The sequence below is a fragment of the Pezoporus flaviventris genome, unplaced genomic scaffold (genome assembly GCF_033815535.1).
Source record: "Pezoporus flaviventris isolate CSIRO_AGI_PZ_B2104156 unplaced genomic scaffold, CSIRO_AGI_Pfla_v1 ptg000009l, whole genome shotgun sequence".
Classification (NCBI taxonomy): Eukaryota; Metazoa; Chordata; class Aves; order Psittaciformes; family Psittacidae; genus Pezoporus; species Pezoporus flaviventris.
Window position 1 is genome coordinate 3,812,165 of NW_026892557.1, and position 14,976 is coordinate 3,827,140.

A 14,976-nucleotide genomic window follows, 5' to 3' on the forward strand; every position below is an offset into this window, starting at 1 on the left:
TGACAATATGCTGCAATAGTTCTAGAAGACTTAATGCCACCACCGTCCAAGTTTGCTGCATGTGAAGAAATGAACTCTTTCCCACTGTTAAACAATTAAAAATGTATTTTAATTCTACAAATTTACAAGGAAAAAAAAAAACAAAAACCCAACAAAATAAACCCAACAAAACTTAAAAATAAACCAGAGACTGTTCCAGGATTGAACTTCAAGTTTTGCCTTGTCAAATTTTGTAATGATCCTTGGCTTTTCAGGTTAATTCCAGTCCTCTAATGGAATGCAGCAGTCATACTCCACACCCAGCAAGAGCCTTTGCATCTGTGATGACATTTGACTTTTCCCCTGTGAAAAACATCTAGTCTCCCTGCTGTGAAGAACTGAACTGGGGCACTCAGAAATCCACTCACATGAATGGTTCTTTTCTTTGTTTTTTAATCCTCTTTTCACACTGAGTTTAAAACTTGAGGCTGAAGCCAGGTCCTGCAGCAGATGCTCCTTGAGTGGTGGTGGTCAGATGAAAACCCGTGTCTTTCAGATCGTCATCACCCTGTGAAAACCAAGCACAATTCATTTATCAGTAAATGTCTATTACCTTTTCAACCCCAAAATCTAAAGTGACAATAAAACCCATCAAAGTATCTTTAGGAGATGAGAAATAAATGTTTGATCCAGTGGCATCACACAGCCCAGTACAAGTCATGTGAACTGTTCCTAAAGCAGCATTTGCACATGTCTAAGGACATCACAGGTCCACAAGCAGAGGGTTGGTATCTTTACTGTTCCTTCCGACCCAAACCCTTCTGTGATTCTAAGTCAGTGTCAGCTGCTGTACTCACCAACTGACTGTATCCAAGGCCTCCCTCAGGTGGTCGAGGGCTGGTGCCACGTTTCACCCTTTGCTGTTCACTTTTTGCTGGCCAGGTAGGAAACATGGAAGGGTCGATGGGAAGCGGAGTCTCCCGGAAATACTCATGCTTCAGCCCATCCTCAGCAGTAATTCTTCGTGCTGGGTAGTAGGTCAAAAAGCTGAGAAGGAAGTAGGAAGACAATCAGGGAAGAAGAATATTGAAACACAGTTTAACTTAACTGGACACTGAGTATTTTAAACCACTTGCAATACAGAAACATGTTTTACTCTACTATTCATTCCACACAGCAATATATTTTACACTTACGTGTTTCTGCAAATTCCAGACCCAAATCAGTACTATTTTCTTATCCAAAATAATGAAGACAGATAGATAGACATCACATCAGTGTCATCTACTTCTTAATTGCTTTGGTTATGACAGGGCTATGTCTGTCTTTGTTAAGAAGACTTGGACCTTCTGAAAAGAAATCTAACTGCCAATAAATTATTCACAACTCAGTCAAAAACCTTAAAACCTCAGTCTTAAAAACAGGGAAGAGTGAAAAACCTCTTATTTTTTTAATAAAGTTCTAAGATCTGAAACAATCATTTACTTCATGTCGTGACATTTAAAGGGAATATTAGGGGAGAATAAAAATCTCTCAAGCCACTGTCAACCTTGTAAAGAAAAACTGAAATGCAATCAGAATGCACCAGTAGAGTTAGATGAAAGAACTGCCAGAGTATCAGATGTGCTGGAACTCATGAATTTGTGAACATGTAGGAAAAAAAACAAAATTGCTATTTCCTAATTCTATAATAGAATTAGGATAGAATTAGAATAATTCTAGCATAAATAATTATATCCTAAATCCTAATCAAAATAATAGAATTCTATAATAGAATTAGGAAATTTTGTTAAATTTCTGAATGTACTGGGTTTTTTTCCTCTTTTTCCAGTTGTAATTGGAAATTGGAACAGTTGTTTAAACAACTGAATTGTTTTAACAAAGTCCATAACAGCAGACTCACCATGTAATTAAACATGACATGAATGAACTAAAACTACTACTAAAACATTTTTCTGTTCTTCTAGGATATAGATGTGCAAGAATAATCTTGGACTGAGATTTAACAGCAGGTGTTAAGAGCATGGTACACTGAATAAAGCTGCTGTGAGAGAGAGTGAGGAATAGCACTGCAAGGGATGTCTCAGACAAACTTCAGCAGCATCAGCATGTTTTGACAAGGTCAGATGCACTGAAATGCCATGTTTCACTATGAATCACTTTCTATCACTGTTGTAGCATGTGAGTACAATTCCCAGTGATGCAATGAAGCACTTACTTACTTGTTCATCAGATCAAACCCCTGATCAGAGAGGAGGGCTCCAAATCTCTTGCGCAGGTTGTTGTAGGGATACTCGGTGAATGTCATCTTCTTGACTGCTGGCAGCTCATTGTAACCAGGCCAGATTTTTTCACTTGGAGTGCCCAGATCCTGCAAATTAAGACACCTCTTTAATAAACTCATTCTAGAGGGAAACTCTTCTACTTACTCATTATGTAGTTACAGGAGTTGGTTACATATTCAGAGAAAACAAAGCAAAGCAAAAACCATGGTCTGTGTGTATTATGAAACAAGAATCAGAGTAAAGAGTCCTTCATTAAGGTTGAATCTAAAAAGAGCAATAAGCACTTTTTGTATCTTACTACTCTCATGTACCTGTCTCCAACCCAGTTGGTCAGAACCCACTGGTGTTAAAAACCTTACCTTAAAAACTTTGTTAATCTGGTCGATCTCTGACTTCCCTGGAAACAGGGGTTTCTGCGTTAAGAGCTCTCCAAATATACACCCCACTGACCACATGTCTATCGCTGTTGAATACTCCTGAAAAGAAGGGATATATGACATTCCCACCCCCAAGGCACAGATCTCTGTATCTGAAAGTCAAAATTACTGTGAATTATGAGTAATACCCATGCATACAAACACTTCAGGATGAAACACAGGTCTCCACAATGCTGCCTTTCTTTTGCACTCACACACAGAGCATCACAACCAACAAAACACTCTAACTTGCACTCTCTTGCAGAGATCTTTAGCCCTTATTTTGCCCCAACAGCAATCTCAGGTTATGGGAAAAGCCTGGTCGCCATGGTACATCTCTTAAATATAACAATTTCTATTAAAGTCATCCTTGTAAGACAGCACAGGGCAGTATTTTTTCCTGGGACGGTTCTTGTCACTGAAGCCCCATAGATTTCATCTGGATTTCCATTATAAAACAGGTAATCAGTAGGGAACATGGCCAGAACGTTGTTGCCTTGTTCTGCTCTCCAGTGTCACAATTTATACACTAGCATTAAAAATACAAATCCAGCTGCCCAGGGTGCCAGGGACAGTTTGCACCAGTCCAGTACCACCACATCAGTACTCTAAGAGAGAGAACTTCATCTGTCATCCACCCACCTTCTGCCTATGGAAGATGGAAGCCTTTTAGCTGTGTTATTAGGGAAAATAATACTGCAGTTTCAGAATTTCCACCTCTAAATCAATATAAAGCACTGAGCATACTTATACTTTGTTCATAAATTACATGGTCTGAAGAGTCATTCCTTTAGCAGCCAGAGGAACAAGGAGAAACATACCTTTGCTCCAAGCAACAACTCCGGAGCCCTGTACCAAAGTGTCACAACCACTGGTGTGTAGGGCTTCAGTGGAGATCCATATTCTCGGGCTAGTCCAAAATCTCCAACCTAAATGAAAACTGGTGATCAGTAACATTTCCAACATTCCAGTGCCAGCTTGTGCTGGCCATGTTGGCTCTTGCAGAGCTTCCAGCCTCCAGAAACAGCCACACAGAATGTGCTGTTTCTTATGGCCCTTCCTTGTCTTTTTCCACTGCTGGGGAAAAAAACATTTTTCCCTGCCTGAGGCCAAGCAAGAGCTCCTGTTATTGATCATCTCAACAGAAAGGTTGTATGGGAGGGCGAGAACAAAGCCAAAACCAACAACAGATGCCAACTTCAATTTTGCAAGCAAGGGAAAAATTCAAAGTCCAGTTTTCCTGAGAAAGGGAAAGGCTTAACTGCAAGATGTAAATAATGGCAATATACAACTGGCATCTAGAACTCAGATGTAAAAACTGAAATGTTATGTCCTCATCTTAGTACTGCTTTTCTCTTAGATTTTTGTGAGTCAGTGAAGGTTTAGAATCTCCATCTCCACCAGTAACTGCACCATTCAGCACTACTACAGAGACTTAGATTCTTTTTTAAGCCTTCCAACCCCTCAAGCTGAAAAGAGCAACCCCAAACACTGCGATGCTGATACAGAAAATGACATTGTCACACATGTGCTGCATCACCAAGATGAGACACTATAGATCTTTATAGATCACACTACAGAGAGTTCAGTATTCACTAGGCCATCCTTATTGGTCACATCTCAGCACAGATCTTACAGCTGCAGCAAAGCAGTCTCTTCAATAGCAAAGTTCACTTCTTCACAACCATATGTTTTACACCTCAAACATCCTACAGATTAATGCAAAACATCCTGCCCAGCTGCTGACCTAGCTCTAATGCAGTGTAATTCTGCAGTACAAGTGGGGGATCTCATGTAATTCTTACTTTTAAAATGCCTGAATGACTGAGCAACAGGTTGGAAGTTTTCAGGTCCCGGTGAAGTATCCAGTTGTCATGCAGATGCTTGACTCCTCGCAGCAACTGAATCATCAGGGTTTTCACTTCACCTGAAATGGTGAAACGAAGCCAAATGCATTTAAAAGCACAGTATAAACTGCACCGTTAAGAGTATGTCACAGAACAAGAGCAGTTAAACCCAGAGAGCTGCCAATAAAGCAGAATTCATCTGGGTAACTGGAATGCTCCAAACAATGCTCAGAAATCAATGCCTCAAAAACACAGGAAGTGGCCAAATTTAAACCTCAGTGTTCTTTTCCAGTTTAGCACAGGGGAAACTCCCTTGATTTCACATCTGAACCTCCACCCTAAGTAAACTAGATTGATTAGCCAAGTGTCACTATGAGTATCAGCACTCCCCACCTACAACCCTATCTTGTGTGGGTAAAATCAGACCGAACAGAGAAAAAGCAACAAAAATATCTGTTCCAAAGAGCACTCATATGACATTCCAAGGCAATACACGTCACTGTACAAAGCTAGTTCACTGATGTCAGTACAGCCCAAGGACACTGAGGTTTGTGTTGGCCAGTTTTCCAGTTCTGAGAATTATAGGAGACTATGGCAAACAGTACCTGGTAGGAATGGTTGCTTCATGGTTTCCATCAGACTCTTGAGATCATGCTCTACGTAGTTCATTACAATGTAGATTTTATCCATATTGCTGCCGACGACAATTTCCTGTAACACAGAAACAAAGGATCAAAACAAGCACATAGGATTTTAAAGCATGCAAAAATGAGGTTTAGAGATTTACTGGCAGGAGAATAAATGGAACTGCCATTGGGGAAATCCAGAGAAAAATCACAAAAACCCAACTCATTTTTGCTAAACCTCAGATTATGTAGAGTCATGTCTATATAGTTTTATGGACAGTATACAGCTGTTTACAGAAACAAGCTCTGCTATGGATGCTACCTTCTTTATAGGGCATTTTAAAAGCCAAGAACAAAACTACTTTTGAAATAGAAGATTTGAGCCTTACTCTGACAGTGACAATATTTAGATGCTGTGCTTTCAGAATAGTGTTTATTTCTCTCAGAGAAGTAATGGGAAAGCCTTCCTTCTCCTTTTCCATCTTCAGTCGCTTCAGAGCCACAATCTCATCTGCAAAGGAAACAGAATTAACTGCAGATCTCCCATCACACAGCTAATAAACACACATTATAAGGTCCCACAGTGCTCTGTCACTAAGTTGATTTGAATGAAAACCATTAAGTCAAGACATAATGCTGAACCAAGAAGCAGAGCCAGTCTCACATTAGCAAAGTAAAAGCAAAAAAAACCCCACAACACAACCACCAAAAGATTGCCAAGTTTAAAGAATAAAATCCAAACCAGCAACACAACCAATGCATTTTAGTGTATTCCAATATAATTCACTAGGAAAGGAACTAAAAGTGTATCTAAACTCTTCACCATAGTTGGGAAGGACAGAGCAGACAGAAATGCCTCAAATACAGTTCATCTCTGTTTAAAGACCCAACTCAAAAGGTGCTACTCAAAACATTACTGAAGTGCATTACTTAAATACATCTGCTTTTTGCATGATACTGTGGAGAATAATGCTTGTGTTAGTCTTGGAGCAGACCTTAAGTCAGAGAGGGAGAAGAAAAACAAGCTCATGGGAGCTGTCCAGTAAACAAGTAAACCCAGAGAAACCACAATGCCAGCTGTGTGCCTCCACTCCCCAGAAGAAACCAAACGGTCCTGTTATTCTAAAACAGACAGAACCACCAAGGCATCCAGAATTCAATTAAACCTCCCACCAGAATCACAGCTTGTCAATTCAAACCCGACAATAACCCTAATTTCTGTCTAGGCCTGCTTTGGGACATAGTTGTTTGCACAACTCTCTTTACCATCCTGCCAACTCTATTTAAAACTGCAGATATTATAAGGCATTTGCCTCTACAAACCTGATAAGCAAAGAGATTGAGTTTTAAAAGATAGAAATCCACTTGTATATACAAAAAGTGGTTGAGAAGGAGCTTTAAAACTGAAAAGTGAAATTTCTTTCTACAACAGAACACTGCAGTGTATCCTCACTGCTTTCATCACTTCTCTAATCCATAGCTGTGCTCACAGTGACTCCTGGTGGAGTCTACTGCTACTTAGAGCAAATTATCAAGGATTCCAACCAGGTGACTATCTAGAGCAGATCCCAATCCAGAAATAACTGCCTTTGGAGCCAGAAAGTGTCCTACCCCACAACGGCCAACACAGAGATCACTTCTGAACTCAAAGAGCTGCTAGTGAAGCCTGTATGTCAAAGTCCACATCCTATTAAGAAGCCTAGATTATTCCTGATAAAGAAGAAAGTCTTACAGACATATTTTGTTCATCAGTGAAAAATGCAGAACTAACTTGCAGTCCTAAATACCATGAAGAAAACAACTGGAGACTCTTGTACTAACCAGTCTTCTTGTCTTTTGCTCTGTACACCACACCATACGTTCCTTCTTCGATCCTGTTCAAACACTGAAACTCCTCCACGCTACGACATCCCTGAAAACAGACAGATGGACACCACTTACTCCTCCAGCATCTGCCTGGGTGTTTTAAGACAACATATAGTAAACTTCAACACCTACCAAGATAATCCAACAATGTGGCTATGCCGCAGGAGAAAGGTGTCTCTGAGGTTAATTTTTACTTGTCTTAAGAAATGCTTTAATGTCTTAAGGAATCCCAGACGGAGTCTGTGTTTTAGTACATTAATGAAATCATTTCATTAACTCATCACTCATTCCCTTTTTGCAGAGACTAAACTGCCACAAAGAAGCTGCCACAATGGCAAAGGCAGCAGCTCGGTACCTCAGCCTGACACCTTTCACATAATTAATAAAAACATGCTTTCTCTTCCTATTTCTACACTCAGCTGTTATCTACAAAAAAGAGCAACCACCCATCAGTTTCTATTCACATTAACAGAACCTCTCACAGGTATCTATTTTCAGAGAGCACTACCAAGACAGCACAGTATCAAATGTATTATCACATTCTTAGCAATATCTAAGAGAGTAATCACATTTTTACCTTGTCAAAAAAGAGCAATATTTCACACAGAAATGTGTATTTTGTGATGTTCAATCACTAAAGCATATTCTGCCCATAAACTATCTCAGGCACAAAGGTGTTTATGCTGTTAAAGCAGCTAGAGAAATCCATTTGCTTATGGTATTTTCAAGCATCCTTCAAACGATTCTCTACCTGAAGTGCAGGAAGATACTTGGGCAGCTCTTGTTTCAGTTCAATGGGGGAGGAAGCTGGTGAGTCAGGAACATAGTCTCCTTCTGTCATTGCATTGGACTGGGGGGTTCCCTCCCCTGCTTCCTCCTCTTCTGCTTCGCTTCCTGCTGAATCTCGGTCAAATCTCGACTCTGTAACTTTAAAGGTCAGAATCAGTTCTGGAAAGAGGGAGCCCTTGGGACAATTAAGCTCAGCCTTAGACAGTTAAAGATAGTAAAACTCTGGTTACAAGGTACAGGTGTGCAACTTATGCAACTTAAGCTCCTGTAATAAAGATCAAGAAGCAGCCAGATTTCCCCTCTTTGCAGAGGCGATGCTTTTAAGAACTCGTTTACAGTCATATACATACAACTTTGGAATGATGGCAAAACTGCAACAAGAAATACATTCAAAGTATTTTTCAGTACTTGTACAAAGATTTCTATGGCTGCAAAAATTCAGCCCAACCCATCTTTAAATCTTCAGTGTTTGCATTGTACCAACTGGGATGTGGTTTCCATTCTCCCGTTCCTCCTCTTCACTCATTTCTTCTTCGCTCACCTCTTCTGCAAAACATAAACAAGTTCAACTGAATAAACTCAACACTTCTGAGGTTCCTTGTAAGGCAGATCACTACTGAAAAGTTTTATAACTCACCAGGCCTTCACCTTCTTCACTATCTGGTAAGTGGCCTTATACTTCTGTTTCCCTTAAATGCTTCCCCTAACTCAAGAAAACTGCACCTTTGGGCTTCCAACAGGGAATACAATTCTTGCCAATTATCTGGGGATTTGGGAAGGGGGCAGGTGAATAAAGTTAGGAAACTGATGAATATTTGCTTATGAACTGTAATCGATTTTAAAGAAAAATACCAGCCATTAGAGCACAATTCTGTGCCTTTACTGATCAATTTCAAGAATGGCTGTAAACAGACTTTGTTATGAAACCTTTTATGTTCATTTACTGGTACTGGCAGGAAAACAAAAACAAAGTGGGATTTGCAACAGAAAATAATTCAAACTGACAAGAGACATTTGTATTTCACCACCCCCCAGATAAGTGCAGACTTGTTCTCTATAGAGTAATGGTTGTGTTATAAAATTACTTAAAGTGTAGCCTAACACCATTGACGAAGACGAGAATGGCTTTTTTTTCTTTTTAGTTATTTTGACCTGTGAGATCTCAGCCTATCCTAGGCTAGGAGAGAAGGGAAATGGTCAAATAAGACAATACAGCAGAGAAACAAAATCATAACACACTATTCTAGGACCTGTCTCATACTAACTCACCAGCTGACTGCTCGGACACTTCCTCAGAATTGCTTCCCGTCTCCTCTTCCTCCTCCTCTTCTTCTCCCTCTTCCTCAGAGCCTTCACTGCTAGACTCTTCCTCCTCTTCTTCTGAGCCTGATCCAGATTCTGTTCAGGGATGATGAAACACAAAACTAAGTAGGCGCACACTCTAGCACAGAGCTTCCTCACCGACAACGGTGCAATTAATTACTGCTACTAAGTTGCATTTCATCACCTGATGAAGACTCAGCTGAGCTGGTTTTCCTCTCACTGTCGCTGATGTCCTGCAAGTCTGAAAGAGGATCTCTCTCTTCTGGTTTCTCTTCTTTTACTGCTGAGAGCACAAAAATTAAGAACAGGGTGCAGACTGAGGATCACTTCTACTGACAAGATTCTGAACACCCACATAACTGCTTTACTTTCTGTGGTGCTGAAGGTGCCGTATTGGACATACAGAGTGCTAAAAAGGTTCCACACTCTGCTCAGAAGACAAACAGCTTTTATGAATTGCAGCAGAGCAGAACCAACAGCCAAAACCATGGAATATTGCCCTTTGGGGATTTTAAATAGGATATATGCCAAAGCTCCAATGAGACTGATTAAAAAATAAAAAGTAAATTAAAAAGTAATATGATAACGAGTATCACCACAACACAGTCTCACTAACGTGTGTACACAGAGCCCTTCTATCAGTGCTTACTATTCTAATGCAGTCCCTCTGGATCACCATGAAATAGGACGTGTGAATAACTTGATCGATTAGACAGCAGCTTCCAAGGGCTTGCTGCCTCAGCCTCCACCTGGAACTGCAGCTCATTACAACCTGCAATCAGCTGCACTGAAACAGTTACACTTAGTTTTGCAGCTACACACATGAAGAGGGCAGACACGGAGCTGAGCTTTTCCTCTTTAACCAAAGACACTTTACTGTCAATCATGCAAGTTCTCTACTCACAGTCAGGACCTCCTAGGCATGTGAAGGACCATTTTCTGGCTTAGAAAACAAAGTTCCCCATCTCACCAGAATACTGCCTTAAACACTTACTGTGTTCTACAAGATGACAATATCAGTGATGCTTAAACTCTATTGATCCCAGTAAGGTAACTTTTTTAGGTAGCTTAGTTCCTAACAACAACCCAGCTGGAGCTGTGTAAATCCCTTTCACCTGCAAGGGAATCCAACTACAACGTTTAGAAATTCAGTCAGCTGCTTCTTTCAGCACTGAACAAAGTAACTCACTTGGAAACTTTTTACACTACTACTTCTGTTACTTAAGGAAAGATTCATTCCATTTGTCCCCTGCATATTTACCTGCAAACCCAGCATTGCTTTAGAAGGCAGTACATGTTTATGAGTAGTCCAGAGTTTTGCCACCAATGCAGTGGACAACACTTCCAGCAGAGTACCAGGGATGTGTGTTTACTGCTAGAAATTAAACACTACACCTCCTAGCCCCCAGCAAAGACATTACAAAGTGGCAAATGCTACCTGGTTTCCTGCTATCTCCTTGCTCAAGCTTGTCTCTCTGCTGTCGTAATGGGCTGCGACTCCAGGGTCTCATTTTTACTTTGTCTCCATATTCTTCCCTCACTGTTCTATGGTGTGCAGAAACTAGTGAAAACAAAACCGGAAGAAAGGGTTACATCTCCCTGCCCTAAGCACAATGTTTCTGTCTGCCACAACCTCCTGCTTTGCACCCTTTAGGTTCTTCCTTACAACTGAAGGGTAATGGAGAGGTGTGGAAGTGGAGCCTAACTAGATCCAGCAGAGTAAAGGACTATGATTTACCTCATGCACAAAAATCCAGGGGTTTGTACTACTTAGAGAAAGGTGCTGCCATGCTTGGGAAACAGAAGCAAGATGCCCTACATATTACACAGTAAACACCCTGAAACTAAGCCATCAGTGCCAAAGAGAGATGTGAAAATGCATAAGAGAGACAAGGAAAATGCATAAAAGAATAAAACCAGGTTTAGAAGGAGCTGACAGAACATTTAGAGCCATAAAAATAACTAAAATGAAAGGCCAGGTAGATTGAGCAGTACCAGTGCAAATACCAAGCACAAAGCACTGTTTGGTATGAGCTGAACGAGAAATAGCAGCAATAATATGGCTTTGTCTGCTCCACTTGAACAGTGTCTGTCACTCGATCACGGGAATGGGCACTGATTTTTACCTCTAAAAGCTGGAACAAACAGAGATCCTTTAACCAGAAAGTATCTGAACTTAGACTGCAAGTATCCTCTGTGCGAGGCTCATGCACAGAAGTTGATTTAAATTGCTGTTATCAGATCTTTCCCACTTGACTCCCACCGCAGCCATTTTCATGGCTGGAGTACTTACATGATCTCTCTCCCTCCCTTTGCAATTTATTTCCCCAAATCCTTAAAACACTTACTTTTGAGACTTCAGTCTCTGTCAGACTGGGTTAGAGTCAGCCAAAGAGTTCAGAAGCAACTGGGATTGTGATGAACACACACATACATACACACACACACACACACACACACACAGAGACAATGTCAATTAAAGCTTGTTTCCATAGGAAGCCAGGCCAAAAGAGTGGCAAAGACTCACTGACTGATCATTATGTTGTGACATTTAAGGCATATGATACTGTACAACTTAACAGATTGGGGTTTTTTCCCCTCCAACACAGAAGGTCCCCCTCCACTTTAATATTCTTTCTTTACTCTGGCACTCACCTAAGTAAAAGATGTTTTCTACACCTCCATTCCCCACCGTATCAGCAGATATTAAGCCCAAACAACATTAATACAGACACTTACCTTCTCTCCTGGCTTCCCGTTCCTTACGCCTCTCTTCAGCTCGCCTTTCCCGTTCCTTTTGCTCCCTTTGTTCCTTCTGCTGCTCTCGGATTTTTCTCTCTCGTTCCCTCTCAAGTTGCTCCAGGCGATCTCTAGAACACAGTTATCTGCTGTTACACTACAGCTCACTAACAACTCGGCTTACCAAGGAAAACTTTCTTGCTATAAGAAACTACAGGGTCATCTGATTCCATTAGCAACAACACCACTGACCGTGTGTCAGTCAAAATGACACACGGCTTTTCAGCTGACGCTTTAAACACAGCATTTCAAAGACAAAGTCCATGAACTCTAACACAAAAGCTTCTGCACCTTCCCAGGGTTTACAGAGAACTTCAGCAAGTTCTGTCAATAAATCCCCTGGTTCACACTTTTTTCATTACAGTAGAGCACTGGCAATGAGTTCACCTACAAATTCACCACTGGCAATGAATTCACCTGCTGTAATGAAGCCACTTACAAAGGTCATTAAAGCCAAGAACACATCGTCATTAGGCAACACATTCAAAGAACATGGCACGGGCACCAGAGCTTACAAGCTTTTGCTCTGAACTTGTCATTTCAGAACAAGGAAAGGTTAGAGACAGATTAAGAGAAGGAAGCTGTTCATCTCTGCTGCTTTGTCACAGGGCAGGGAGGGATGGATGTACCTCTCCCTCCTGGAATGCTCCCTTGCCATTTCTCTCCGTTTCTGTCTTTCCCATTCACGACGGGCTTTATCCTGCTCTTCTCTATGTCTCTTCCTACGCTCATGTTCCCGTTCTTTCTCTTTCACTCTGGCATGTTTCCCTAAACAAACAAAAATGAATTTTGGAGTGTTACTATTCAAAATATTGAGTGCTCCTATTTTTAGAAAGCAAAACTAGAAAGGATGAAGCTTATGGTAACCTCTTGTCATGTTCTCTGCTATTTTCTTAATACAAAAAACCTCATCTGAAAGGGTGTTGGAAAATTTAAAGACTGGCAGATCTTGCACAAATACTGACATTGAAATAGGAAAAGGCCGTTAATAAGAGGAATACAACAGGGATGTTCCCAGAAAGAGCGTTTTCTCTGTTACAGTCAGGTAGAAAAATCATACCTCAGCTCACTCGCTCAGTGAAACCAAGGAGGAAGCTTAACAGGCTTCAAAGAGTAAAAGTAGACTCAATGTCCCTATCCCAAAGTGATTTCTGCCCTCTCAAACACACACAAACCCCTGTCACTCCCATAAGGGCATTAAACAGAACCAAGGAAATAATACAAGTTTAAACTCCTCTGTCTTATCCACTGTCAGGTTTCCTTTGGTTTGCAGTCACTGTTATTTACTGCCAACAGAGTCCCTGTTTTGCTTCACTTCAGGAAGCTACCAGGAATGTCATCCAAAAGTAGGAATAAGAACCTTCTGCTGAGTGACTGCGATGCCTGCGTTTCTCTTTCCTCTTCTCATCTTTTCTATGATGGGTTTTTTCTTTCCGTGACATTTGCTGCGGTGGTTTTATAGCCAAGGAATCGTCTTCCTCCCCTCTGAAACACAAGATAACATAACAAACTCAGGAAGGTTTCACAGACTATCACGCACAGTGTGGGTCAGTTCCTCTCTTCTCCATTTTGAAAAGAATGCATTTTTCCCTCTTTTACTAATTTGTATTATTTCCATACTGCCGTTGAACCAAGGCATTAACAGTGCATTAGAGAGAATCACAGTCACATAGAGGAGAAGTTAAGCTATTACTATAAGCACATTCTAAATACACAAGCAACTGGGGATGAATTAAGCACTGAAGAGAACTTAGCAGGCCTGGTCTAACTTAAGTTTTATTTAAGTGAAATATTACCAGGCAGTGGCCCAAACTGGAACACAATACACCATTAAACCTAATCAGTACCTCAAAAGACATCCTGGCATGTTCTAGAAGCAGCACGTGGCACATCTGCATCGCTAAAGAACTTAAACTTGTTCCCTTTGGATATTTTTAAACCCTCTTCTCATCTTTCCTAAGGTTAAATTCAGTAACTCTTCCTAAGACAACGAGGTGATGCTCTTAGCCTTACCTGTCTTCCATAGAGTCCTCCCTCCTGTAAGGTGAGTTTCTGATGGTTATTTCCATGCGGTGATCCCTCAACTCCCCCTCTTCGAGAGAATCCCGCTTTGAGTCCCTATCATCTGACTGCCACGGGAGAACAAGAAAGGGGGAAACCAAAATGCAATTAATTAAGCAAACACTCAGCCGCCCTGTTCTCATGAGGACATGAGGATACAGATGTGGAATGAAACTCAAGTTTCATCAGAAACACACCAAAGGGCAGCTTACGTTTTTCATGCGCTTTATCTCTGCCTTCTCCTCTTGCTCCTTCCTTCGTTTTTTTTCCTGAAGAATTTCATCTAAAGTTTTCACTTTCCAAGAATCCTTTTCATCACCCATTGGAGTTCAAAACAAAAAAAAAACCTCTGGAAAAGAGAACAACGTCAATAAAACCTACCCAAACCACACGGTCCGACACAGCTACGTCAGTTTTACACTGGCTTTTCGTACGCAGGGAAGTTCAGCTATGAATACACTTGATTCGAGTGAAGTGAAGTGAAGCAGGACTTCGCCTGAACCACAAGAGACGCTTTACCCCCAGCAGCTCACACCACCCTCGCTATGAGCACGGGACTGCGCGAGTAAACCCCAAACGCCGTTTACGAGCAGGCTCCGGCGTTTCCCCACCGACGGGGACGCAGCGGCAGGCACCGGCCCGTACGGCTGAGGCACGGACACAACACCGCCCCGCAGACCCCGTTCCGCCCGGTTCGGAGCCTGCCCACAGGCAACGGCCGCGGGGATAACGCGGCCCTTACGGCTCCACCACCGCTTCCGCCTCAAAGAGGCGATTTCACCTGTGGGACCCGACCCGCCCCGCTCCCGCCCAGCCCCGGTGCTGCTCAGGGTCAGGCCGGGCCCCGCCGCCCGGAGGCAGGAGCGGCCGGGCCCACTCACCGCTACCGGAGACTGCGACTTGGCAGCGCCGGGCAAGTACGTCACTTCCGCCCGCCGGAGCGGGCTGATGACGTGCGGCGCAGGATGAGCCGGTGCTGTAATTA

General features: G+C 41.8%; 1 protein-coding gene across 7 annotated transcripts; it reads right to left on the reverse strand.

The window, feature by feature from the left end:
• Positions 1-87: 87 nt before the first annotated feature.
• Positions 88-14,946, reverse strand: LOC133267745 (cyclin-dependent kinase 11B). 7 transcript variants are annotated; one of them, XM_061450284.1, is made up of 20 exons: positions 14,873-14,946; positions 14,204-14,338; positions 13,944-14,059; positions 13,291-13,415; positions 12,560-12,698; positions 11,871-12,001; positions 10,570-10,692; positions 9,316-9,411; positions 9,078-9,206; positions 8,289-8,354; positions 7,771-7,940; positions 6,975-7,065; positions 5,543-5,664; positions 5,133-5,238; positions 4,486-4,607; positions 3,502-3,609; positions 2,624-2,740; positions 2,202-2,350; positions 837-1,026; positions 88-547 (listed from the first exon to the last, which is right to left on the reverse strand). In XM_061450284.1, the coding sequence occupies exons 2-20, from the start codon at positions 14,312-14,314 to the stop codon at positions 455-457; spliced, it is 2,304 nt and encodes a 767-aa protein (XP_061306268.1). In that variant the 5' UTR covers positions 14,315-14,338; positions 14,873-14,946; the 3' UTR covers positions 88-454. The 7 variants fall into 7 exon arrangements, with proteins under 7 accessions (XP_061306268.1, XP_061306266.1, XP_061306267.1 ...); XM_061450282.1 differs by having other exon boundaries at positions 7,771-7,946; XM_061450283.1 differs by having other exon boundaries at positions 9,316-9,414.
• Between the last annotated feature and the right edge of the window lie 30 nt (positions 14,947-14,976).